At 37.0% G+C, this 24,821-nt stretch overlaps 2 protein-coding genes across 3 annotated transcripts in view; one reads left to right on the top strand and one right to left on the bottom strand.

The window, feature by feature from the left end:
* Window positions 1-507: 507 nt before the first annotated feature.
* PIG-L (phosphatidylinositol glycan anchor biosynthesis class L) lies at window positions 508-8,880 on the top strand. The gene is made up of 4 exons (XM_074092180.1): window positions 508-971; window positions 1,237-1,527; window positions 1,902-1,995; window positions 3,518-8,880. Exons 1-4 carry the CDS (start codon window positions 656-658, stop codon window positions 3,690-3,692), a joined length of 876 nt encoding a protein of 291 aa, XP_073948281.1. The 5' UTR covers window positions 508-655; the 3' UTR covers window positions 3,693-8,880.
* Window positions 7,429-24,821, bottom strand: part of vib (phosphatidylinositol transfer protein vib) — a 28,850-nt gene continuing 11,457 nt past the window's right edge. The window contains exons 4-9 of one of the 2 annotated variants that reach the window (XR_012451701.1): window positions 18,111-18,262; window positions 15,362-15,439; window positions 12,290-12,520; window positions 11,070-11,128; window positions 9,928-10,358; window positions 7,429-9,896 (exon numbers count right to left, since the gene is read on the bottom strand). Coding sequence is in view for 1 of the 2 variants with exons in the window: in XM_074092181.1 (XP_073948282.1) it covers window positions 10,220-10,358; window positions 11,070-11,128; window positions 12,290-12,520; window positions 15,362-15,439; window positions 18,111-18,262 (659 nt within the window). In the remaining variant the exon portion in view is untranslated. Of the gene's footprint in view, window positions 10,359-11,069; window positions 11,129-12,289; window positions 12,521-15,361; window positions 15,440-18,110; window positions 18,263-24,821 lie in introns of both variants that reach the window. The other variant, XM_074092181.1, reaches the window with a different exon arrangement.

The following is a 24,821-nucleotide window of genomic DNA, read 5'->3' as shown; positions in this document are numbered from 1 at the left end:
CTATCGTTTCAGTGAGTGTAGGTTAGTTTAAGTAATTGGTAAATCAACTGACAGGCGTCAAATCAGAGCTGTCAGACTATTTCCTTACAGGGATTTTTAAAGGATCATCTATGTAGGTTACATAGAAGTTTTAAATAATTATCTTGTATTTTCTGGATTGAATATTTATACACCGGACTTGACTATAACTGAAGAAGTTTTATTGGATGTGACAACATAGAAAGCAAACACTGAAGAAGTTTAACTGGATAAGACAATATAGAAAGAATACTAAAGAAGTTTAATTGGATATGACAACATTGAAAGAAATACTGAAGAAGTTTTATTGGATATGACAACGTTGGGAAAGAAAAATATTGAAGAAATTTTATTAAATTGACATGGAAATAATATACTTATAGAAGTTGAAATAAATTATAAGTATTAACTGATGACGAGGCGATATGGTCCCTGACTTTAGCCTGTCCGAACGGACGAATTAAAAAAAAAAAAAAAAAAAAAATGTACGTACAGTGTTCGTTCGTAAATCGTGAAAACAAAAATGTTTTTAAGATTGTTATAATAATTGTCTAAATTATATTAATTTAATGATAATATTAAGTTTATAGCATATTCTATTTATTTGGAACATAAGCTTCCTACATTCTAGTCAGAAATGGTATTAGTTAGCTCATCTTATGACTTCGACTCTCTGTACAACTTTTACGTGCGATTTTTAGCCGAAGCTGTGTTGTACCTGCGAAATTTTGCTTTGTACATAAGTTTATGGGTCTTGGGTTATTTGTTAGTATGTTGCGTGGTGTACCGTCGGTACGCGCGGCGACTACCGACGCGAACGCGCGGGGCGCTTCGGGCGAAGAGAGTTTTGGTCGTTGTGGCGCACCCGGATGACGAGTGCATGTTTTTTGGACCAACTATATTCAGATTATGTGAGCAAGGAGCCGACGTGCACTTGCTTTGCTTGTCGAACGGTAATTATATAAAAATGCAATTAATTGATAAAATTTGCTATCTCTAATTTCTAACACCCTAGCGAGCGAATAGCTTAGTATTTAAGAGGACCTGACTATGAAACTTGATGTCATGGATTCCATCCCCAGTCCTGGCAGACATTTGTATGAAAAACATGAAGCTTTGCCTAGTTTGAGACTAGGTCAATTTGGGATTGCTTGGTATCCATTGTCCCATGATTAATTTACTAAAAAAACCTGGACTGACAATTTGCGTTTTTTACAGGCAATTATGAAGGTAAAGGGCAAGAGCGTCGTAAAGAGTTGTGGCTAGCATGTTTGGAGCTAGGAGTACCAGAGCAGAACATTTGTCTTATAACAGACACACGGCTCAAAGATGGCCCTAAAGTGCAATGGCCTGTGGGCGTTATAGCCAAGCTGGTGCAGCATCAGCTGGAGGCGCTAGACATAGACACACTAGTCTCGTTTGATAGAGGAGGGGTGTCGTCACATCCTAACCACTCGGCAGTGTTCTATGCTATTGCTTATATGTTTGTTGAAAAACTTATGCCTAAGAGTAAGTGTTTTTAAGCTACAATCTTTCATTGAATTGGTGCCCAACTAATTTTTGGGTCATTTTGTATTTTTTACCCTATGCTAGAGGATGATCGCAACTATTAAAATAAATTGGCCAGTCACAATTGCAAACAATTAGTTGTGTTCCACAGGTTAAACACAGGGTTACAATTGTGTTATTAAAAATTACTGACTGTTGCCCGCAATTCTTACTGAATCCTATGAGAACTTTGCACTTTCTACTCTAGTGTAGCTTACTATTAATAAAATTATTTTTAAAACTGGTTCAGTAGTTCAAATGATTATCCCTTCATAACCCTTTTATTATATTAGTATAGATATAAATGAGCTAACATATCTTGTTTTTGCTTCCAGGGTGTACAGTTTACACATTAGATACAGTAAATATATTAAGAAAATACTGGGGCTTTTTAGACCTTCCACTTAGTTTTGTGTTGTCTTCCAAAAGGTAAGAATAATTTAGTCTTAATTCAAAGTTTAATAAAAATAAGTTTAATGTTTATAACAACCTTTTTTGCTGAAGGTACTCTCAACTCTCTTTGAACAGTTTGTACTCATGGGCGGTGGTGTTATTTCCCATCAAATGACCTGCTTGCTTGTTTGCCTTCCTTCCATAATAAAAAAAAGTACTCAACCACTTTAATTCCTAGGCCGCCATAGACTCCACCTTGTGATGACATTTACGTCATTCAACTAGCATTGTTATATACTTTGTTGTTTTTAGCATTTGAAAAAGGGTAAAGAACCTTTTGACAAGTCTTTTTACCCGACAGCAAGGAGTGGTATTGTTTTTATTGAAAAACGTTTTAAAAAACATTGAATTGAATTACTAATGAATCAAAGGCATGTAAATCATCATATTATTATGTCCTTGCCTTGCTAATTGTTACATATTTGCTGTGACTGTTTTTCAAAAGTATTTTGAAAGACACGTCAAGATCGCTTACCTTGAATGCTAAAAAAAACGAAGTTTAGACCAGTGTTTTCTTAACATTGTTCTGCCAATGGCCTGGTAATTTTCACACTGCCCCTTCATTACCCAGTTAATACTTTTACTGTACGTACATACGTACGTATGTGTCGTTGTACGGCGACCTTAGGCTATAGGGATCCTATGGCAAAAACGGAACCCTTATAGTTTCGCCATGTCTGTCTGTCTGTCTATCTGTCCGTCCGCCCGCGGCTTTGCTTAGGAACTATCAACGCTAGAAAGCTGTAATTTTGCACGAATATGTATGTAAACTATGCCGAGAAAATAGTACAATAAAAATTTCAAAAAAAAAATTGTTAGAATCATTTAGGGTTTGCAAAGACGATTTTTCGATTCAGTGATTTGTTTGCGAAATATTCAACTTTAAAGTGCAAATTTTCATTTAAATCGAGTGTCCCCCCCTCCCTCTAAAATCTAAAGAGGTGGGTGGAAAAATTTGAAAAAATTCAGGATGGTAGTAAGTATATCTAACTTTCAAGGAAAACTATAACGGCTAAGTTTGCTTGAGAATTATTAGTAGTTTAAGAGTAAATAGCAGCCTAAGGTATAAAATATATCTAAACTTGGAAGATTCCGTATAAAATACGAAATTACTTATTTTTTCGTAATGGCTACGGAACCCTATTTTGGGCGTGTCCGACACACCTCTTGGCCGGTTTTTTTTTAAATCAAACAGACCAAGGCACAAAACATGTGGTTTCCCGAAATAAAGTTTCAATTTATTTTTACAAAAAAAAAACGGCAAGCGAAAAAAAATATCTATCTACAGGAGTGAGCTACATTATAAGTCTACTATCGATAAAACATATAATATGGGGACCATCCCAGAATACTTGAGGTACCCAATTCGGACGCTTCAATACAATTTCCGACGCGCTTCCTTCGTACATCGGCCCACAGGCATAACATCCGCCTGGAGAAAGATCTCCCTGTTGTAGCCTCTCCCCACATAACAAGAGTAATTAAATTTATTTTACAGATACTTCCTTCGCTGGACCGAAAGCCGACGCGTGGTTCGCGCCATGAAACGCCACACCTCGCAGATGGTATGGTTCCGCCATCTATACGTCTTCTTCTCTCGCTATATGATCATCAACACCCTTCGACGCATCAGCCTAGCGGACATAGAGTTAGAGCTTGAAGTTGACGACTGAAGTACAAATACAATAAGGAAAATTAGATGAATATTGGCAAAGGTTTCGCTACTAAGTTCTAGTGAATAACTTTTTCCATCGTATTTTGTCGAATAAGTTCGTATTATGTTGATTTCTCAATTAGCTCCAGTAAGCTAGTTAACGCTGCAATTCAACGGTGTGTGTGAAGTTCCCAATCCGCACTGGGCCCGCGTGAGAACTACTGCCCAAGCCCTCTCATTCCGAGAGGAGGCCTGTGCCCTGCAGTGGGACGTATATAGGCTGGGATGATGACGAAGCTAGTTAAGAAAGAAAGAAAAATACGAAGTTTTCCGACAAAATACGATGGCAAAACATTATTCATTGTATCGGTATCTACTCTTTGGCTAGCTTGCTAGTGCACAGTTGAAATTTTATCGCCAGTCGCTGCTTTTCTGCTGGACTACCTATTTAGAATGGACTGTAATTTTTCTGAACACCCGAATTGTACTGTTCTTTGTAACACCATCAGTATTTTGATCTTGATTATGTAATACTTAGGTAGCTAAGATGTTAAGCTTTAAATGCACAGGTTTATGACGTGCCATGATATGATTGTTGATAGATACAATCAAATTTTTTCATCATATTTACATCGATGAAGCAGTGGCTGGCACTCTCGTTTAAGTTCAACTCATTGTATTGTTGTTGTTTCTTTAAAAAAATATGGCTCTGTCCATCGGAGGACAATTTTGCCAGTGTCTAGTAGTTTTTGCCGTTGTACGGTAAAAAAATTCTATAAAACGAAATATGAGAGGTAATGGTGGATGAACGATGACAGCGCGACCCCCATTGTATTGTTGTAGACTCTAGTAGAGTTGTCGTTAAAAGTCAACTGATCGACGTCAACAGTGTCCTTATTACACCAATAATACCACGATTAGACTACGAATGGAACTGACAATTAATATGTCAAAATGTATATGAAATTATATACAGATCTTTCAAACTTACCCACATCACGGTCTACTTGCGTGCAAAATTAACGATTTTACTGAATTGAACAAAGTAAGTAGATATTATCTGCACATAAATTATGTCGCAATAAATCCTATACAAATCAACAAGACTGAAGACTAACTAATACTCACTCGCTTGTATTTCATTAATGTAATAAATAAATAATGTTTCCCTTCAATGTTTATTTTTTTCTTAACAAGTCTTCAACTTCTTCTGAAATAGTTTCAATAGTTTAGTCATTAGTAGTAGGTATGTTTTCATCGGAATTTTGACTTAATGGGAGTGTATGTAGTCTCGTCACGCCTTTGATCGATATACTTTGAACATCGATCAACGTATGGATCTTTTATTAGCCACGGTTAACGAACTCAAGTCAGCTGCTGAAATATTTCTTAAGAATTTGAAGACACCTTGTATATAAAACAGTCTTGTATTTCTGTCAAAACCGACAACAGGATATCGTATTAAAAAAAATGAAATCATTCTTACTATAGTACCTATTCTAGGATGTATACCAATGTTGTATATATAAAAACAATGTTCAAATTAGTACATATTTGTATATAACTTAAGGTGTAACTACACCAATCGATCGGTCGTCCGTCGATTGCGTCGGTGAATATGGATCGATACAATTGATAGGTATGATATATCGACGTCGGTCAATCCGATCTATGTGTATTGTAATCAATCGTGTAGTAACACGCTTACCCACCCATATCGAACAATGAAGTCTTTTTGGGTGAAATACGAGTTAACTGCCGTATAGCCCGTTGCACGGAAGTGAAGCGGTGACCGTTAATTGCGCAAAAGTAACTGTGGAAAATTCTCATAAAATGTAAATAAGACGACTTCGACGTCAGTTCAACCTTGTATAAAATAAATACCCGTTAAGATTAGTTAATGTTTAGTTTCTAAAACGAGCCATGATTGATTAATATTAATAAAAATGTGCGTTTTTACCCAGCTATGCAGCTTTATTATTGCTTCTAAAGCCAATTGTGGTACTATTAGTACCTTTTATAAAATATTAATTTTATGAATATTATTTATTGCCTACACTGTTTTAGCAATAAAAAATCGAACACTGTTTGCAAGTTTTATTGTTAGAAGTTACAACTTATTATTTCCAGATAATAATTAGTAAACTAAAGCCCAACATACACAGACGACGGTAGCGGGCCAGCGACGGGCGTATTTACATGGCGGTAGGTAGATGGACGCCATCACACACAACACGCGGTCCCGCGCCCGTCGCCCGTCGTCACAAACAGCGCGCGGGCCGAGCGGTTACGGGCGGTGTTTGTATCGCTCTGCCTTGGTACGCGGCGCCTCTTGTCAAAGGATGCCGCGTGCGACGTTCACAAGTGAATTTGGCAGTTTATATCGAAGTGCTGATACGGAAAATGTATAGCCGGTCGCCGATCCGACCCGCTCTCTGTGTGAATACAACGAACCGCGCGGCTCACGTCTCGGAAACGACCCGACCCGCACACGCTTTCTGTTTGTTTTCCATTATCATATAGGAAGTATACCCATCGTACAGTCGCCATCATATTTCGGAGCGGCCAAGGTAATCAACTAACCTAACCAACAAAAAGTTGGGAAAGCCGTGTCGGCGGCTAAACCGATTTAGATGAAACATGTCTAAGAACCATCGCTAGGATACCTGATTTCAAATAAAAAGAAACCGCATTCAAATCGGTCCACGAGCTACGGTGCCACAGACACATAGCGGTCAAACTTATAACACCGCGACAGGGGTTAAAGATATCGGAACTCGAACTCAAATGCTTTGAGAATAGAGTGCATGTTCCGATATTTTTGATCACTTTGGCCGCTCCGAAATATCTGGTGGCAACACTGTGCAGCCGTTTTCACATTTGATACTATCATGACCAATAAAGTTCTATACAATAATTGATAGACACTTCGGGTGCCGTCGTATTCAGATTGAGATCCCAAATTTTCCGATGGAAATACATTACACCTTATGCACTATATTTAGATGATGGCTTATTCTTACTCAGAATTAGAAGCACTTTTGACTATGAAAAAAAAACCTTCCAATTTCCCATGCAATTTTTGTGTCCATTTTTTAACGACCGCGACCCATATACCTAGACTGAAAAAGTCACAAAACTGATAAAAAAATTAGGGACACTTTTTTTTCGTATCATTAGTGCTAATGATTCTGAGTAAATAAAAACCAAAGTTAGAATTCTGAGGAAATAATCAAATCGACATTCAAAAGTGCAAATTCCCACCTACACGAGGCATTCGTTTTAGAAATCGCTCTCGCGTCGCAACTCGAGCTTGGCCTTAGCGCCTTGGCTGTTTGCATTTTTTTCAGCAACTTATCGTTAAAATTACCTATTTGACACGGACTGCAATAGGAGGTCCAAACTACAAACCAAACAAATCATTAAATGGTTAAATTATTTTTATTTTTGTTGGCCTCAAAATATTTACAAATTGTTATCATTAATTACATAATACAATGCGAGAACTCGTCAAAACTTTCAATATTTAGCTAAACATTTAAAATTGACAATTTTAGCTTTCTATTTACGTACTGTGGAAACCCCCGATCGCTACTCATAGACAGAACTATACTATGATCCGATTATTACTGGAAGTAGGACTATACGATAAGCGTAACTAAATCAAATTTAACATGCATTAATCGTTTATTTAACTTTAATATTATGTCTAGCACATTAAAGGACAAGGCGTTTAAAAAAATAAAAAGATTGCGTCAAGTGTGTACTTATTTTATTTGGTAACTGCAACAACTAAGTTATAACAATTATCGAGAAAGCACCACGCCGCTGTGGCCCGTGAACTATCGAGTAGTAATCAAGAGTAGCACGGCGCTACCAACGATAGAAGTCGCTGCTATGATTGGTCCTAGACAGTAACCTACAAAATATTGTCATGGATTAGACAGGGAAGATAATTTTGCATTATTTCTTACACATCGAAAATATTTCCTTATCGTCTCCTTCCTTCTTAGACGGACACAAATACTTTTTAAGTACATGTTAAAAATTGCAGAGTTTAAAAACATTAAAATACACAAGCTCTGCTAAAAGCGGGTAGCGACAATCGTTACTAATAAAAGACTACTCTCAAATATATATCACGCTGTATTTGATGTAAAACTTATTACAACAAAAGTAAAAAAACTTAATTAAATAAAGTGCATAAGCAAAACTAAGTCCCCGGCCCTCGCGAGCCTAGGAACAGCAATATATAAACACGGCCACAGAAATACATTAAAATAAAAAGGAACATACATAAATACAACTGACTCCATCACTGACAATGTGGATAAACCAAATAGAAACAACGCAGCCATTGTACTAAATCTTAAATACATGAAATGTTGGCCAATTGTCGTATGCATGCGGCTGCATAGCAAGATACGACAAAGAGAGCTATTTCAAACAATGCAATCGATACTAATTTTATTTAAATGTTACCATTAATAGAATCTGGAATGTCACACAAATATTTAAAAATACTGATTTGTAAAATAAAATAAAAATCTTACAATACAAATATACAAGCCATCACTATATTCAAAGGTGTTGCAATCTGAACCCAAATTATAAATGTAAATTCATAACATGCCCTTGTCACCGACAACCTATACCGAATAAGTTATATTAATTAAATAACCGACGTTGCCACTTCAACATTGCACCGATTAAATTATTTCGTAGACAAGACGGTAGTGCCGAAACTAAGTGTACCGTGGCGTAAACTTACTAATGTGTGTGTAAATTATTATACTATTATCCACAACAGACACTTTTTTACTTAACTGTTTCACTGACAATCGTTTTTACCATGAGCTCAGAATTTAATTCATAATCTCGCATGTATTTAAACTGCGTCATGATAAAACATTTAAGTCCAATGCCAAATCGATTCCGAAACGACGGTAGCTCATGATAAATACTTTGAATTACCAATTCTCGTTGCATTTGAAGGAATAGTTGTCCAAAACATTGTCTAGAATTTTAATTTGTAATTATTAATAGGTAACGACAACACTACCTGTAAACCACTGACTACATCGACTTATTAGTTACTCATTTAAATAGTTATCTATAACCACATTTCAATGACATTATTTTTCTAATGGTAATCGCATGCCCGCGGGGATACTGAGATCGCAGTGAGGGGCTCGTCTACATGATTTAAGAGTACAATTCAAATTTCAATTTAATTTATACCAATTTCACAATCTCAGTAATTCTCGCGGGCAAACTGAGCGTTAGGAGACCCGCCGAGGTTCCACTATTCACCTACCACCCAAAAAAGGAACGAAATTATGCCTCTCGTTCTAAAGTACAGGTGCGTCCCTCTCGGATAGCAGTGGACTGTGGACAGTGGACTTTGGACCGGAATGCCGACAACGGACTTAAATTTTTGGCGATGTTTACATTACATTAGCGGAGTGAAGTTTCGAGCTACATTTATTAGCATTAGGAAATCTTGAGTATTGATTATATTATGAATTATGATATATTTTAATTAATACTAACTCATCGTTAGTAATCTGAAGTTCCTACTATCCACTAGTGCTGTCCAGCATTGCATACGTTAATAATATCAGCCATTATTGTATCTCCTGCAGCTAATATTTGTAACATACAAATTATTATGCTTTAGTGAAGAAATCCTTCGTAAAGTCACACGTGCTAAATCTTTTACAAATGCTTTTAACGCAATCTCTACCGGCTGCCAGGCTCAAGACTTACTGAGTACCACAAACGTACCATTGCATTCAAATGCCTGCAAATTTGTGACAGCGGACTAGGTGAACATTACGTAAACGCATATATGAGCACGATGTGACTTTTGAGACTTAACGCTGTTGAATGAAGTCACTCCTTTAGCCCTAATTGTATGTAAGGTACGCGTCAAAATACATAAAGTTTAAAAAGAACAATGAATGAAATACCCTTAATAAGGTGGAGGCGATTTATCGACCACATGCATTGATTTGGAAATTCAACCTTATCGTATCAGTAATAAGTTACAATATTCATTGTAATTATTGAAAATACTACTAGCTTTAACAATATCCTTTGCTAGGTATGTATTCGATAGCTGCTTTTGATTCTGTGGTAGTATGCTCCAGTAAATGGGGCCTTATTAAGGGTTAAGGTTCTTTTTTACTAGCCTGCTAGTGTCCTACTGCTAGGCAAAAGCCTCTCTCGATCTCCACAGCTCCCGGTCTAGCGCAATGTCCGGCCACTCCTTTGCATACGGTCATTTGATATAGTATAATTTTCGCTAAAACTTATATAGACGAACTTTTTTGTTCGTGTAATCTGCAAATTGGTTTAAGTTATATATTTCATAAACATAAATCATAACAATCCTGTAAAATTACTTTTTTTTTAGAAACTTATATCAAATGACTATGTATTTTATCAATTGTTTTCAAACTTTATGTGATTTGCTGCGTACCCAGCTGACTGGTTGCCGGCCGGCTGTCCCCTTGCCGCATGCCGCATGCCGCACGCGCTCGCCTACTCGTTGTCGGCACGCATGCCGCGCACTTCGCCTTCGCGCCGCAGCCGCTCCAACTCCTCTTTGGTGCGGTCTTCGATGGCGCGGATGTCGGCCATCGTCATACCATGCCAGTCGTCCATCGAGCAGAATACTTGTCTGGAAGTAAGCAGTTTTAAATTAAAAACTGTATAGGATCACAGGGTGATTGTAAACACCTGCCCTCTGTTCCACTAAAGTTGTTAAAAATATATATACCTCGTTGAGTTTCTTGCCGGATTCTTCTCAACAGAAGTTTTCCGAACCGGTGGTAGATTTTTTGTTGACATTCATATATAAATAAGATATTTTGACTTTGACTTTGAAAGTTACAAGTGCTACATTCCATAAAATTGACACTTTTTGTATGAGAAAGTTGAAAATTATGTCGATTTGTACTACTTGTATTTTTTCGGGTACACGGGCCAGATCGGGATCAACCCTTCATAACTCATTAAATCACATTTTTTTATGAAAATTATTGACGTCGTACAGTCAAGTACAAAAATACGTAAGTATCGATTCGAACCACTCGAAAATATGTTACCACGGCCTTACTCCATCGGAATAAGAGTATATAAGAGATAAGGGAGGAGATTTTTTGTACTTGTCTGTACTAAAACACACTCTCAAACGAAGAAAAAACTAAATACAAAATAATTTCATAAAAGTGATAGGGATAGGGATATGCAAGTTCTTTTTCATTTATTAGTCGAAATATATGTTAATTTTTTGAGTTGTAAAAGAATAAAATACCTTAATAAACACAACGACATGGACGATTTAAATTGTCAATTACGCAAAGAGATCCAACATGTAAATTTAACTTACCTATGGAATATGGTGAACAACCGCCGTTCTGATTTTTGGATGACGTTTTCTACTTTGCTCTGTAAAAGAAAAATAATACATCACTATCTACGATAACAAGTAATTAAATGATGCATCATGTCTATACGACTAAACACTTTAGTTAGACTGATAAAAATATTGCAGAAATAATAACTAGTCATTGTGATGATGCTGAGTGATGGTTATGATTAATTCATATTTTTATTTTATTTTTATTTTTATTTAAATCCGGAACTAAAATCCTTACACTTACATATGAATATCCTAAAGAAAGTCTATCAGATTGCCTGTCTCTTTACGCTTAAACCGCTGAGCCGATTTAGACGAAATGAAATATGGAGGCGTTGAGCACGGCAAGTGGCAGGTAATTATTTCGACATCACAATGAATTTTTATTTTGACAGGCCGAATATTAATGTCTTTGTAGGATTGCATCATTTAAATATTTGATAGTTTCATTTAATTCTTTAGTGGATTTCCTTTTTTACCTTCGTACTTAACACAATATGATTTATCGCAAACATGATTCATCCAATTCTTTCGTACACATGCACCATTATCTGGTAAGAAAACAAGGTATACATACAATATATTTAGACAGACTTTCGTATTTCTAATATTATATTAGTAAGAAATAAATAAGGAAGTAAGGATGGTAATTTTGTAACTTAAGTTTGTCAAATTAAGGTCAAGATCAACAGTCAAACTCCAATTCAAGTAGGCTGTCAATTAACTACTTGGCCAACCTCTTTAGGTTTCCGTATTTTGATTTCAACATGGCAGCACTCTGTTGTAAGAGAAATCAGTCTCTGAGCAAGAGCTCGCAAGAGCTGGGAGGATCTCTCCAAATGGAAAATATTCTGGAAATCTAATAATATTAGCGTTTTGCTTCATTTACTCATTCAATTTACGAGACAAAACTTTAATTTTATTAGACAGGGGCTGTTTCATCACCCACCGATTAATTTTAACTGACGGATAGATGTGATGCCGTCTCCATCTATTCGAACAAAACAAACAGAGACGGCATCATACTTATCCGTCAAATAAATTTGATCAATGGATGGTGAAACAGGAGGTTATAAGCTTTGAGAAACGGTACCCTGGGGCCATATTGTCTAACTTAGAATCATAATCTCTTTCACTAGCGATATTTTGCCAGTCAAGTAGCCCTCATTTGTAATATTACGGAGACCAACCTGCAGTCCGAACCACTTGAACTCAGCAGTAACAAGCTTGTAGCACGTCATAATGGGTTTGGCTTCCTGTTTCCAGTTGGGCCCCACCAGGGGGCCGCGGCCGGTCTTGACGGACTTGAACTTGGTCGGGTCGGTTTCGGGCTTGTAGTCCGCCGTGGGCAGTGGGTCGTTGGCAATGTCGATGTGGACCACCTCGCGGGTTTTTAGCTTCTCCGGCGATAATTCGTGCACCTGCAAGTTTATAAACAGAAGGCGTTAAGCCCAGTTTAGACATTTCGCCAACATGACAATAGTCAGTGGCATATTATGACGAGTGAAAATCAATAATTTGTATCTTATTTTATTTTTATGTTGTGAACCAAGATTTATTTTTCAAAGTCAACATTTATTTGTAGATTTGTCGGTAAATCTTGACATGAGATGAAAGCTGTCAGGTTTGCGTTACCATTGTAGTGTTTCGTGGTATTTTCAAAATGGTTCTCTATGGAAGTAGTAGTCGCACCTGTCAGCGGCATCGTGGTGAAATTGGGCCCTGCAAGCAAAATCGTGCAAGTTGCATTACGTTGCGGGCGCTCGATTAACCATTTCACACTCGTTCACTTTACGTCCTCGCAATGTAATGCAACTTGCACGATTTTAATAGCAGGTCTAAACTGGGCTTCAGGTAACTCAGGATTCAGGCAAGTCAATATCACAATACAAGATGGTTTAAAATTAATTCGGAATTTTTGAGAAGATTAGATGGTTGGACTGGCTTATGATATGATTGAACACGAAGATTTTTTATGATGATTTTTCATCGGAATTTTTCATTCAAAATGTAGTTAACGCCTTTGACGACGTACACTACGGTACATACAGGCTAGGGCTGAGGCGCTTCATCTGTCATTTTTTGTTTGATTGACATAATAAAAAATCATCATCATCATCACAGCCTATATACGTCCCAATGCTGGCAGAGGCCTCCTCTCAGAATGAAAGCGGATTAGGAACTTATTTATTATTATTTTAAAATAAAATTATTATTATATTACTATCAAAGCCAATCAGCGAAAGAAGTTTGTTTTTTTTTTCTTTTTTTTTTTATCTACAATCAAAGAAAGATTATGAAGAAAATTATGCAAATCCACACTGAGTTTTGTCAAAGATACATAAATTACAATCGATTATATCAAATGAAGGTAAATCCAATCAACATTTTATTTTTTGTAAAGAATGGATGGTTTTAATACTGAATTTGCTAAACAGGATCGCTTTCTTTATTGCTTTAGCCATAATAAAAAAATACTGCCTTTCAAATCACTGAATTAACGTTATTATAACTTTTTTTTTCAATAATCTCCCAAAAAATGTTTAGAGTGGATTTATCTGAGTTAAAGTTAGGCGGCTCATATCATGTTATTTTGTTACTAATAAATCGTGACATGGCGACAAACTATAAAGAGAATTGACGTTGTCATGGCGGTTTGTTTACGGTTTGTGCTAGTGTCCCCCGTTGCGCAGAGCTTTGCGTAATATTCCCTATTAACAAAGGACATGCGTTAAGTAACATCTACGTTCAGTAGGTAAGTTCAGAACTGCATTTAATCACTGTAGCGAATGCAGTGACCGAGAGCCGTTAACTATCATTGCTACGGGCAATTACAGGTACTGGCGCTAGTACAAGGACATCCATAGGGCATTTAAAAAAATATCTAATGAACATTTGCTAAACGTTATGGAAGTGAAAAATATTGAATAACGCTCATTGCAAAAATGGGCATTTATATAAGCATTTCGGGAATCAAAATGCTTACCAACCAACCAACCTTCCTACCAAATCTCACTCTCTAAGGAGTCAGATTTACCAATCACATAGTAAAACTGTGGCTCCCTACTCATGTGCGAGGATGTGGTGCAAGGAATATGTTTTTCATGAACCAATAGAAACGCTTCATTTACCTAGCCTCGCACAGAACCGCTCTGGTTGAAATGTAGCAGGGCTACTACGAAACTCGAAACTCGAAGTTCGTGTCTTGCGGTCCCTCTGACACTACTATTATACTATTTAATACGAGAGCGAGAGAAACCGCACGACACGAACTTCGAGTTTCGTAGTAGCCCTGCAGGCTAAAAGGCAAAAGTAGAATTTAGTATGATATAGATACAATGTCTTTGTTTTCCGTTAATGGGATAAGCTCAGTTCAAATAGTGGAGACGACAATGTAGAACCAAATTATGTTGTGTTATACAAATTGCACTCAAAAAAAAAATTCGCTATCAAAATAATATAATGAGTATAGATTTTTATTAATTCTCCATATCGTGATATCACTGTGGCCATAAATGGTGTAAGCGTTATCTATTATTACACTATATCAGAAGCCAAGGTCGGGTATATTAAATATAGTCGTACGGAAAACAATTTTCTTTAGCCCTGATAAGAACTAACTATAAGAATTTTCCTATAAACAGGGGTCCTAGCCTTTGGCGTAAGCGAAACACGCTGCCATAGAAACTTAGTGGAAACAAGTATGGTCCTGGAGAAAAAAATACCATGTATAATATAGATATCAAATTAGGTATACCTATAATTAGAATAATATAGCCTCCTTCGAGTAAACTTTTACTCAAAGGAGACTATATTCTACTAGTGTCTTTACTTTTTAGAGCAGGTACTTTTCCTCCAAGGTTATTTTAGAGTTTCGTGCGCTCAAAAGAAAAAAGGGAACCTTTGATTTGAGCAACACTTACTTAAGAACCTAGTGCGACTTGCATAAGTATTCTGGATCTAGGTGGCTCTACAGTCAAGTGTAGGAATGTCGATACGGCCAAAGTTACAAAAATAAGTATACATTTATGCACTTAACATAAGGGCTGTGTAGTGTATTCATATTTTTTGTAACTTTGGCTGTGTCGATATCTTTGCACTTGACTGTACGTCCGCGCTCTCGCGTGACGCTTGTCTATTGCTTTGTAATAATAATAGGGAAACAGGAAAATATTTTAAACTATATAATTACACCATTGTATTTTCTTAGTCATAATTATTATTATGGCCAGTTATAAGAAGTTAGTTGGAGGGTCACTTACGTTGTATTGGTCTCCGCCGTCTGGAACGTGTAGGGACTCTATGCAAATAACGAAGTTGTCTTTCATGTAGCCAGGGTTCTGAAAAACAAATCGCTATTGTAGTACAAATCAATAAATAACTAGAAGAAGAAGAATAATTTATTTGGGCAAAATTCGACACTAATTATACAATACTGAGAATGCTAAGTGTAGACTATTTCGGCTACACATCATTATTTGTTTGTTCTTATATTCTTTATAGTTTTGTAAATGTGTTTTTTTATTTATTTTTTATGATGTTTTGGCTGAACAAACGTATTTATATTCTATTCTAATAAAATAAACAAAACAAAAGAATAATAAAATATACAGAATCCTCGCTCAGTATAGTGCTGAAAAGCACAACTAAGGTCCACATTCAGAATGATGCTGCGACGATTTAATGTAAACTAAATTCAATTCTCAAACGAGATTTACACGTCTGCTTCTCAAGTAACCATTCGTGCACCTTGGGAAATTATGATAAAGTTTGTAATTAGTCAGATCAAAGATTGCTAATCAATTAATCAGTGTATAGCGTGGTTCCAAGAACACCTCTCTTGTTTGATCACTATTTTCCCATCATCGTTAACTAAAAACTGGACATAAGACATGCTGGATATATGCCTCCCTCACAAAACGTCACAATGACTAGCCAGTGTGCCCCATATGCGCCACCCGCATCCATCGGACTCCAGCGAAAAGAGCCCTAACACACATGGAATTACATTGGTTTTCATTTCATCACTTCTTTCTGTCACACGGCATAAGACGAGGATAGAAAGAGATGGTGAATGCGATCGCGAACGTCAACGCGTTAGAAAATACGGCCTCAGGTCTCCGGTTCACCTTATTAATGAGCAGAAGGGCTCATATTAAATATATTGACCCGGATAACTCACGTCTTAAATCGAGTTTAGCTCGACATATTTCGGGCTAATCCGTAGCCCTTCGTCATCGGAGCAACGCGACTCAGCGGCTGCTGCAACACGCGCACTGCGAAACGACATCGGCACACAACCACCCGCGTTTTCATCATCATTTTCATTACAACTGTCAAATGTAGGGTAGCACACAACACTAACAACATCGCTCTGTAAAGGTACGTTCACACACATCGATGACACAGCACGAGTATTTAACACCGTTTTCCAACTCGGAGGTACCGTCCAACCACTATGCCGGTTGTAATGAGGGCTATCGCGTATGAATTCGCCACTAGAGGCGCTAGTGTAGCGTGAGATCTCCGAAATGTCAAATCTCATAGTTTTTGGGTGAACTACGCGGGTTTATTTATAATTAAAATAATTTTGTGAATATTTTGCATTACCTGAAATTAATTATGGCAATTATGCGTTACAGGGCAATTGATGTCTGTGTTTTAAGTTTTGTCTTTCGGAAACTTTTGACATACCTTTTTTTTTCGAATAAAACGGGACTACGCAACACTGTGGTTGCTCGATATTTTTATGGTACGGTTTTAAGGTGTATTAAATATGATTTTAATCTAAACTTTGTTTTCACGCCCGTAATAACAGACTTTGAAAGCAACACTTAAAAACCTCTTGCAACAGTCGCGCCATCTAGATTGTCAAAAAACGATAGCCCTCATTCGGACGACGACTAATCTCGACGATTAATCGGTGTGTGTGAACGTACCTTTACAGAGCGATGTTGTTAGTGTTGTGTGCTACCCTACATTTGACAGTTGTAATGAAAATGATGATGAAAACGCGGGTAGTTTTGTGCCGGTGTCAGTTTCGTCGGGTAGTCGCGCGAGCAGAGCGGCGGCGCGCAGTGCGCGTGTTGCAGCAGCCGCTGAGTCGCGTTGCTCCGAAGACGAAGGGCTACGGATTAGCCCGAAACATGTCGAGCTAAACTCGATTTAAGACGTGAGTTATCCGGGTCAATATATTTAATATGAGTGAGTCTCACGGTAGTTTCATGTTCAAAATAGCAGAAGGGCTACTACGAAATTCGAAGTTCGTATCGTACCATCCCTCTTACTCTCGTATTAAATTATATTAGCGTCAGCGAAACGGTATATTGTATTCCAATCCAACTTATGACGAGCGTAAACAAAGGCGCCATTAACCAGACCATAGACATTTAGTGATGTGAAAACCTAGAACCTATTGCAAAATAATTAATCTGTTCAGTAAATCGATTATTTATTAATTGAATAGATCAACGTATTTTTGTCTATTTTATAATTTACTATACTTGATTTAATTCCAAAGACTGTTTATTCAATATAAAAGCAGTAACTATTTTTTAATTTTAAGGAAAGTAAATAATCCATTCATATACCTCGCATATTTGTTTTTAAAATGTCAAATTTTCAACCATCTCTACGCTAAAACTACTAGACACTGGCAAATTGTCCTCAGATGACAGACCATATTTTTTTAAATGAAAAAAAAAATAAATATTGAAATCAAGTGAATTTTGGTGAAAAAAGTGATTAGACATCTAGTTAAAAGACACAAATTATAGATAAATATGTTATTGATTCGATCCAATGGGTGTATACACGAATTTTGATGAAATCGGTTTGTTTACACTTTTAATAAATTGGATAGGCATAACGTATACGATACAAACTTCGATTTTTTAGTAGTAGCCTCTCAGGACAAACCGGTATAAAATGCTGGTAGAAAGAATCGAATGCGAATACAAGCGCAAAAGCGTGGCGTTATTCAAAAATTCTACAGTAGAATTGGCGTCTTACCGTGAGCACGGTCCGGCAGTAAGGGTAAGCGTTCCACGCCTCCTCGTGGACTTCCAGGGACCCTTTGGGCGCCAGGAGCCTGATGAACGCTGGCACCTTCGACGCCAAGTGGTAAATCTTGTACGTGTACTGACCCGATGAGAACTTGCCGCCTGTTCATGAACAGTTTGTTATTAAATCTTTGATAGTTATAAGTTTACTTATTATAAGTAGTGGAATATTATTAGAAATTCTTTTAGAATCATTTTTTATTCTTTTAGATAGATCTATAATAGCACACTTCGGTGTCCATTACTTATATAATCGCACTTCTAGTTGACGGTAAAAAGCGGCAAGTTGTTAGAATATCTAGCTAGATCTAAACAAAACCGCTCAACAAAAAAGTTACAACAGGAAAAAGATAAATTTCTAAATACGTGTACCTAAGCATAGAACAAAAAGTTGGAAAATCCCCGACTGTGACATTCAAAGTTGTGATATCTCAAAAACGGCTTAACCAATTTTGATAAAACACGGCTAAGAACCATCGCTAGAAACCTGCTATCAAATGATAAAAAACCGCATTCAAATCGGTCCACCCGTTTAAGAGCTACGGTGCCACAGACAGACAGACACACAGACACACATATCGGTCAAACTAATAACACCCCTCTTTTTGCGTCGGGGGTTAAAAAACAGTTTCGTCTTGGCAGTTGATCTTAAAACAGAGTTCTTAAATTGGATGGGCCTATATAAAAATAATTTTATATTTTCCATTAAAATCATATTTAAGTATTATTTTATGTCTTAGTCGGCCAAATTTTTATGCTCAAACGTAAAAATTAACTGACGCAAGATCATCGTGGAAATGAGTCCAGTGAATGGTTTAAATGATATTGATAAGATGTACGAGCTTTGCTCGGACTAAAACTCGTTAATAAGCGTTTTCCCAGAGATAAGACCAAAATAGATCGATTTGTTACCCCCGAAAACCCCTACATACCAAATCTCATCGAAATCGTTGGAGCCGTTTCCGAATTATAAATAATTGATAAGATATATCGTTATATAGAGATATATCGATTTGTTACTACATACCAAATCTCATCGAAATCGTTGTGAGATTCTGGGTGATTCATTAGCAAGAGTGAAAGGGGTGATGGGGAGATTCACATTGAGCAACTTTTACTATGGGACCAGCCACGAAATGGCAAAAAAAATCTGCTATTCCATACATTTCGGATAGTTAGCGACCAGTTATCTCTTGATTAGATGGTTTTCTTTTCGCGATTTCGGGGCTGGTCCCATAGTAAAAGTTGCTCAGTGTGAATCGCCCCATCACCCCTTTCCCTCTTGCTCATGACCCCGGAATCACCCTGTATATACAAGAATTGCTCGTTTAAAGGTATTAGATTTGCCACGAAAAAATATGCTAACTGTCAAATTGCCATAAGCTATCTTGACTTGACTAATGATTTTTCGACAAATGATAATAATTTGTGAACAATATAGGAGTTTTTTGCCCGAATATTTACTAATGTAATCCATTACCTATTTTGATAGTCTTTTGCTACAAAACCAAAGGTTAAATTATATCTTCTAACTTAATAGGCAACAACTCAAAATACAAGACATCCGAATATTGAACATTGTTTTATCTTGCCACTCGTTAGCCTTTAATAGCATTGAATAGAAGCACATTTTTATATATATGCAAACCTGCTATACACATGTACGTACGTTAGTCGATATGAAAAGGATAAGGCACCGATATCGTAACGTGACGTAGATCGCCTTACTTAATTGCACAGTAGAGAAAAGGACAGTAAATCAGTCTTGGCAGCGTCCTTGATATACCTAACCTACGCCGGATCGGTACACAAACGCGCGATAGGGCTGCCTACTCCACTGTCACTTCAGTTATGTATTTGATTTGATAATGTCACATGAAATATAAAGTAAAGAAATGATTAAAAGAGATTTAAAGATGGATGGTAGTGTTTAACGGTTACCTATAAATTAGCTACGGAGAGAAAAAAAAATAAACTGTTTATTTATAAATCAGAATAACATTACAAAATTTTATAATTACTTAGCTAATAATATTTAGAAGTATTTGCGCCTCTTCTGAGATGTGCGAAAAGCTTTATTGTTAAATTTAAGAGTATAAAAAATTCGCATTCTGATAAATAACTTCAATCGTTAAGACTGTTTATATGTTTTTACGTACCTTAATATGTCTAAGGTACGTATAAAATGCGCGTGAGCCCGTACGTAGCCACGGAGCACTCGCGTCGCGACTGATGGTTGCCGAGTGCCGAGGTATGCTGAGAATTCGTGGCGCGTAGATATAACTTGCGTTTCGGCCGTTTGTATGAAGACGGTGTACTGCTTCTTTTTTCTACTGTGTTAATATCGTCATCGTCGTCGGCATATTGCGATTGCGAAGTAATCCGTCCGGTTTGGCAATACCTTTATCCGGCCACGATGCGTCAACACAGAAAACGAAGTCTCTGTCTATTGCACGGGCAAGACGTTCACCGCGCAATGGTTAGTTGGCACTTAACGCAATGTATTGTAAACTCGACCGCCGGTCGTGCTTAGTTGTGGCGAGGCTGTTACCGTTCTGCTTCGCTAATGCTAAGTTCAATGTTCACTTCGAACTATAGTATTAGTGTTAGATCTTAGGAAGGGACAGAACTCAAGGTTGACAAATAGTAACGTTTCTGCGCAAACGTGTCGAGTTAAACTAGTTTCTTACATTTCCTCTATAAGGGAAAGATTTAGAAACATTTTGAAAGTAATATTAATAAAACTTATAAGATTGAAAATTCTGTAGGTTACCTAAGTCAATTCACTCATTGTAACAAAATGACCTTGACATCCTGCAAAACCTGTATGCATTTCTAATTTCTTATTCATATTTTTAGTTCGACGAATTACAAGTTAGAATTTGATTACTTAAGTCCGTTTCTCCTTGTTCAGTTGCTGAGTCTACCTCTATAATTACCAGAAGTATGCCACCGTGGCCCGAAAGAACGAAGAACGGATACCCTATCAAGTCTCTTTCCTTGCGCGAGTTAGCGTACTGCGCGCGTTAGCTTAAGTTATTTACGGTTATAAAAACTTGAGATTTTTCATTTGCTGTTCATTGTAAGGTAACATTTTCAAAAAAAAAACCTGCTCTCAGTTTGAGCGATAAAGCGAGTCGGGGCCACGTATACGATCCGTGTTGTGGTTCATAACAAGTTAGCAACCACAATTTTAATAGTTTTGCATAAGTTAATGCTTTACACCGTTTACTTCTATCGTCTTACGTCCACTCGCAGGCTTTTTATTCTAGGTTTAAGTGGTCTTAAGACCTGTCAGATCCATACAAGAACTGTCAGTTTAAGCCTTAAATCGAGATTTAAATAAGCCTACAAGACGTCCGACGTAAATACGACTTTTAATTCTGTCTTGTGGTAATTAGGTACCTACTGCTACAAAAAAGTTAATTTTCCGCTCCATCTACAACTTTACTATAGAACACTAACTAGCAGTTGAGAGAAGTCATGCACCAAGTAATTAAACTATACTCTACATTGAAATTGATTGATAATCCACATAATTATAGCTGTTAAAAGCAAGTCTGCAATGGCAATATGTAGAAATTCGCCATGCTACCATTTGAATCCTGTCTGATCACGAGTTCCAATTTATATGTAGTAAAGATAATAAAATTGAAATTGCCATGCATGGACATGTCACTATGGAGTACCTATAATTGTGATAAGCTGCCACAGTAAATAATGTTTCGGATAGTGCAAGTTGACTTTTAAAATTAGAGACGTGTATGCAGATAATAGAGGCTATTGTTATACTTGGAAGACCTTGTTCTGGGTCAGAAATAGATAAAAGTTAGCACAATTGGGTATAATGGAGTATCTGAGACGAAGACCTTCGGTTAACAAGTTTCGATGGCCGCTCAGCGTCTGCGATCAATCCCGAGGTCGAAAGTTGAAGTGGATAGGATACGTATTATGTAAAAAAATGTGATATTCATTTAGGGAAACATTTAATAGACGGACATTTATAAGTATAAAAATCAACCAACATACAGCTTCTTTTCAACTGACTTGAAAAAAGGACAATGTTCTACTTCAATAAAAGGATTTTTTCGTTTCCCGATAAACTGAATCTATGAACTAAAAGAATTCTTTTAGTTCATTGATATGGACCTCCGCAAAGTAACGCCTGATTCAATAAATTATTTAAACTGGATCTAAATTTAAATTTACATTAACAAGTCCAAAAAAAGTAATTCCCATCATTTGTCGCTTTCTCATGTATAAACTGTCAATTCAAAACGCCAGCACCACCAATCTTGAACTATAGAAGTGAAGAAGTCGTTAAACGCACGCACGCAGCAGGATAATTTTGTCAAAACCACACGGGGCCCGTCTCTAAAGCCCTGTAAGTCTGACACGTAAATGAAATAAAACGAAATGAATATTAAAAAAAAATGTTAATGTAATTCGCTCTCTTTACTTTCCAAGTGGGCCCTAAATTCGTTCGTACCTGGTGTTAAATACCTGTATCGTTTATCGAAAATACAAACTGAGACATGGATGCACAGAAAAACCAGAAAAAGAGACCAGCGTTGGGAATCGAACCCAGGTCCTCAGCAATCCGTGCTACGTGCTATAACCCCTACACCATCGCTGGACAGGAATCTAGACACGAATTTTTCCTATGCATACATATCTCAGGTAGCTTTTTATCTACTACGCTACTTAAGCAGCAGCACTAGCGACATCTATGTTCCGACCTCATCGAGAGACGTCACATTGGTTCGAAACTAACCGCTCACCCAGACAAGAGATGTCGCTACTAAGCAATCAAATTATGATTGGTTTTTTGGAGTCTTTTTGTATTTTTTATTTCAACTCCAAATTTGTTACTTTTACGGGTATCACGTGAAACCATATCGACAAACCTCCATAATCCAATCCACTCACCAATCATAATGTATCGTTTACTTTAGGATCTAGTCAATAATATTTTTCATTTTTCCATCGTATTTTGTGGGCCAAGTATGCATTTATCTTACTTTCTCAATTAGCTTTTGTAAATTTCAGTTAGGAAACATAAATACGAACATTTTCGACAAAATACTATAGCAAAATGTTACTCACTACATCTGTACGCGCCTTGTCAAGAGGCACTGACGTGTATCAGCTTCCTTCTGATCATCCATGCGCGCCCTTGATTTGATTGAGCTGTCGGTATAGTACAGCTCCAGTCGCCATCGCCAGTCAATAAATATTGTATAGCTCTAAGGGTGTTTGTTATACAACCCGGCCTAAGCTTGACCCGCCGCGGGCATTGTGAAAGCACTCGACCTATTTTAATGAGTTTCTTATTCTTACATTCTACGCGGAGCCTTTAGAGCTAGACTATTTTGGGACGAAAACGTTATCAATTCAGCCTGTAGAGATACCTCTATTGCTTACTAACCTTACAGTTATAATGATAAAACTAGAGCCTCGCCAAGCTAAGTCTGCAACGGAATAATTTGGCAACACTGTATTTTAACGTCAAATCACGTACATAATATGCAGTTAGCTTGGCCAGGCTGTACTTTCAAAAATTTGGGTAAAAAGGTGTTTCTATAGAATAAGTATCTAGGCTTGTAAATAGTACCCATAGTAAAAGCTTTGCTTAGTTTGGGACTAGGTGAATTGGAGTCAATTGTCCCATGATATTTATTCATTTAAATTTAAGGACCACGAAGGCGAGCGAATAATGTGCCACAAGTAGAAAATGCGCAAGTTGCAGGCGTTGATCCAGACTTTTGAGGTTTGAGCTTATGTAGCTCTAGTCGACTGGCATATGTATGCCGATTGCAACGTAATTTTGTCGGCGTGATTGGGCGAAGGCAAACGGGGACAAATCAGACAAGCTTTTTGTTCTGTAGAATAGTTACGATTCGCATCACTGCTGTTTCTTATAAACCACGGGCCTTAGTATTAGTAACCCTCTTTTCGGGTGGCAATCGATTCAAAAGTTCTAAAACATCGCGTCACAGATATGGACTCCATTCCATATCCGTGAATTGCTACAAATTTTTGTAGGAGTTAAACACAAAGACATTCTGCTGTTACCCATACAATTATGTGCGATAAAGTAAGCCGATAATAACTAACAATAGGAGATCGCGATATTGACTGCAAAAACGTAAATTTTAACTGCAAACCACGAGAAGCCTTAACAACTGTTCGACTCGACACCACATCTAACCAAACATTACTAGGTACAACTGAACAAACTGATTTGTCTCTGACGTCATCTACAAAACAGTAGCAGAACACGTGTATTAAAATGGTGTTTAAACCATCATGATAAGGTCGAAGTTCTTGGTCTCTTGTGCCAAGTGATGCATTCACGTGTTTCTAGTGTTAAGATAATGACACAATGTTGAAGTAAATTGTATAATCGCATGAATCACGCATGATAATATTAGTGATATTTTAGCCTGTACGGGTTGCTAACTTGCTACGGTTAAGATTCTAGGATTTGCCATCCTACTTCCACATCTCTCGACTATTTATAATGGTATGGTATAAGTAAAAATGCCATACATATATGTATAAGAAAAACAAGGAAAACAGCTGTGAACGCAATTCGACATAAATAATTAATGCTAACGCGTGGCAAAATTAGAATTAGAACGTATATCTATTATGAGTT

This window comes from Choristoneura fumiferana, chromosome 9, assembly GCF_025370935.1.
Source record: "Choristoneura fumiferana chromosome 9, NRCan_CFum_1, whole genome shotgun sequence".
Classification (NCBI taxonomy): Eukaryota; Metazoa; Arthropoda; class Insecta; order Lepidoptera; family Tortricidae; genus Choristoneura; species Choristoneura fumiferana.
This window is presented reverse-complemented; position numbering and strand designations above follow the sequence as displayed.

Bases quoted from the DNA above. Each gene is read 5' to 3' on its own strand.
- PIG-L (XM_074092180.1), top strand. From the start codon at position 656: ATGGTATTAGTTAGCTCATCTTATGACTTCGACTCTCTGTACAACTTT. The intron at 1,528-1,901 runs GTAAGTGTTTTT...TTTTGCTTCCAG, and splicing joins TGAAAAACTTATGCCTAAGA to GGTGTACAGTTTACACATTA. The intron at 1,996-3,517 runs GTAAGAATAATT...TTTATTTTACAG, and splicing joins TTTGTGTTGTCTTCCAAAAG to ATACTTCCTTCGCTGGACCG.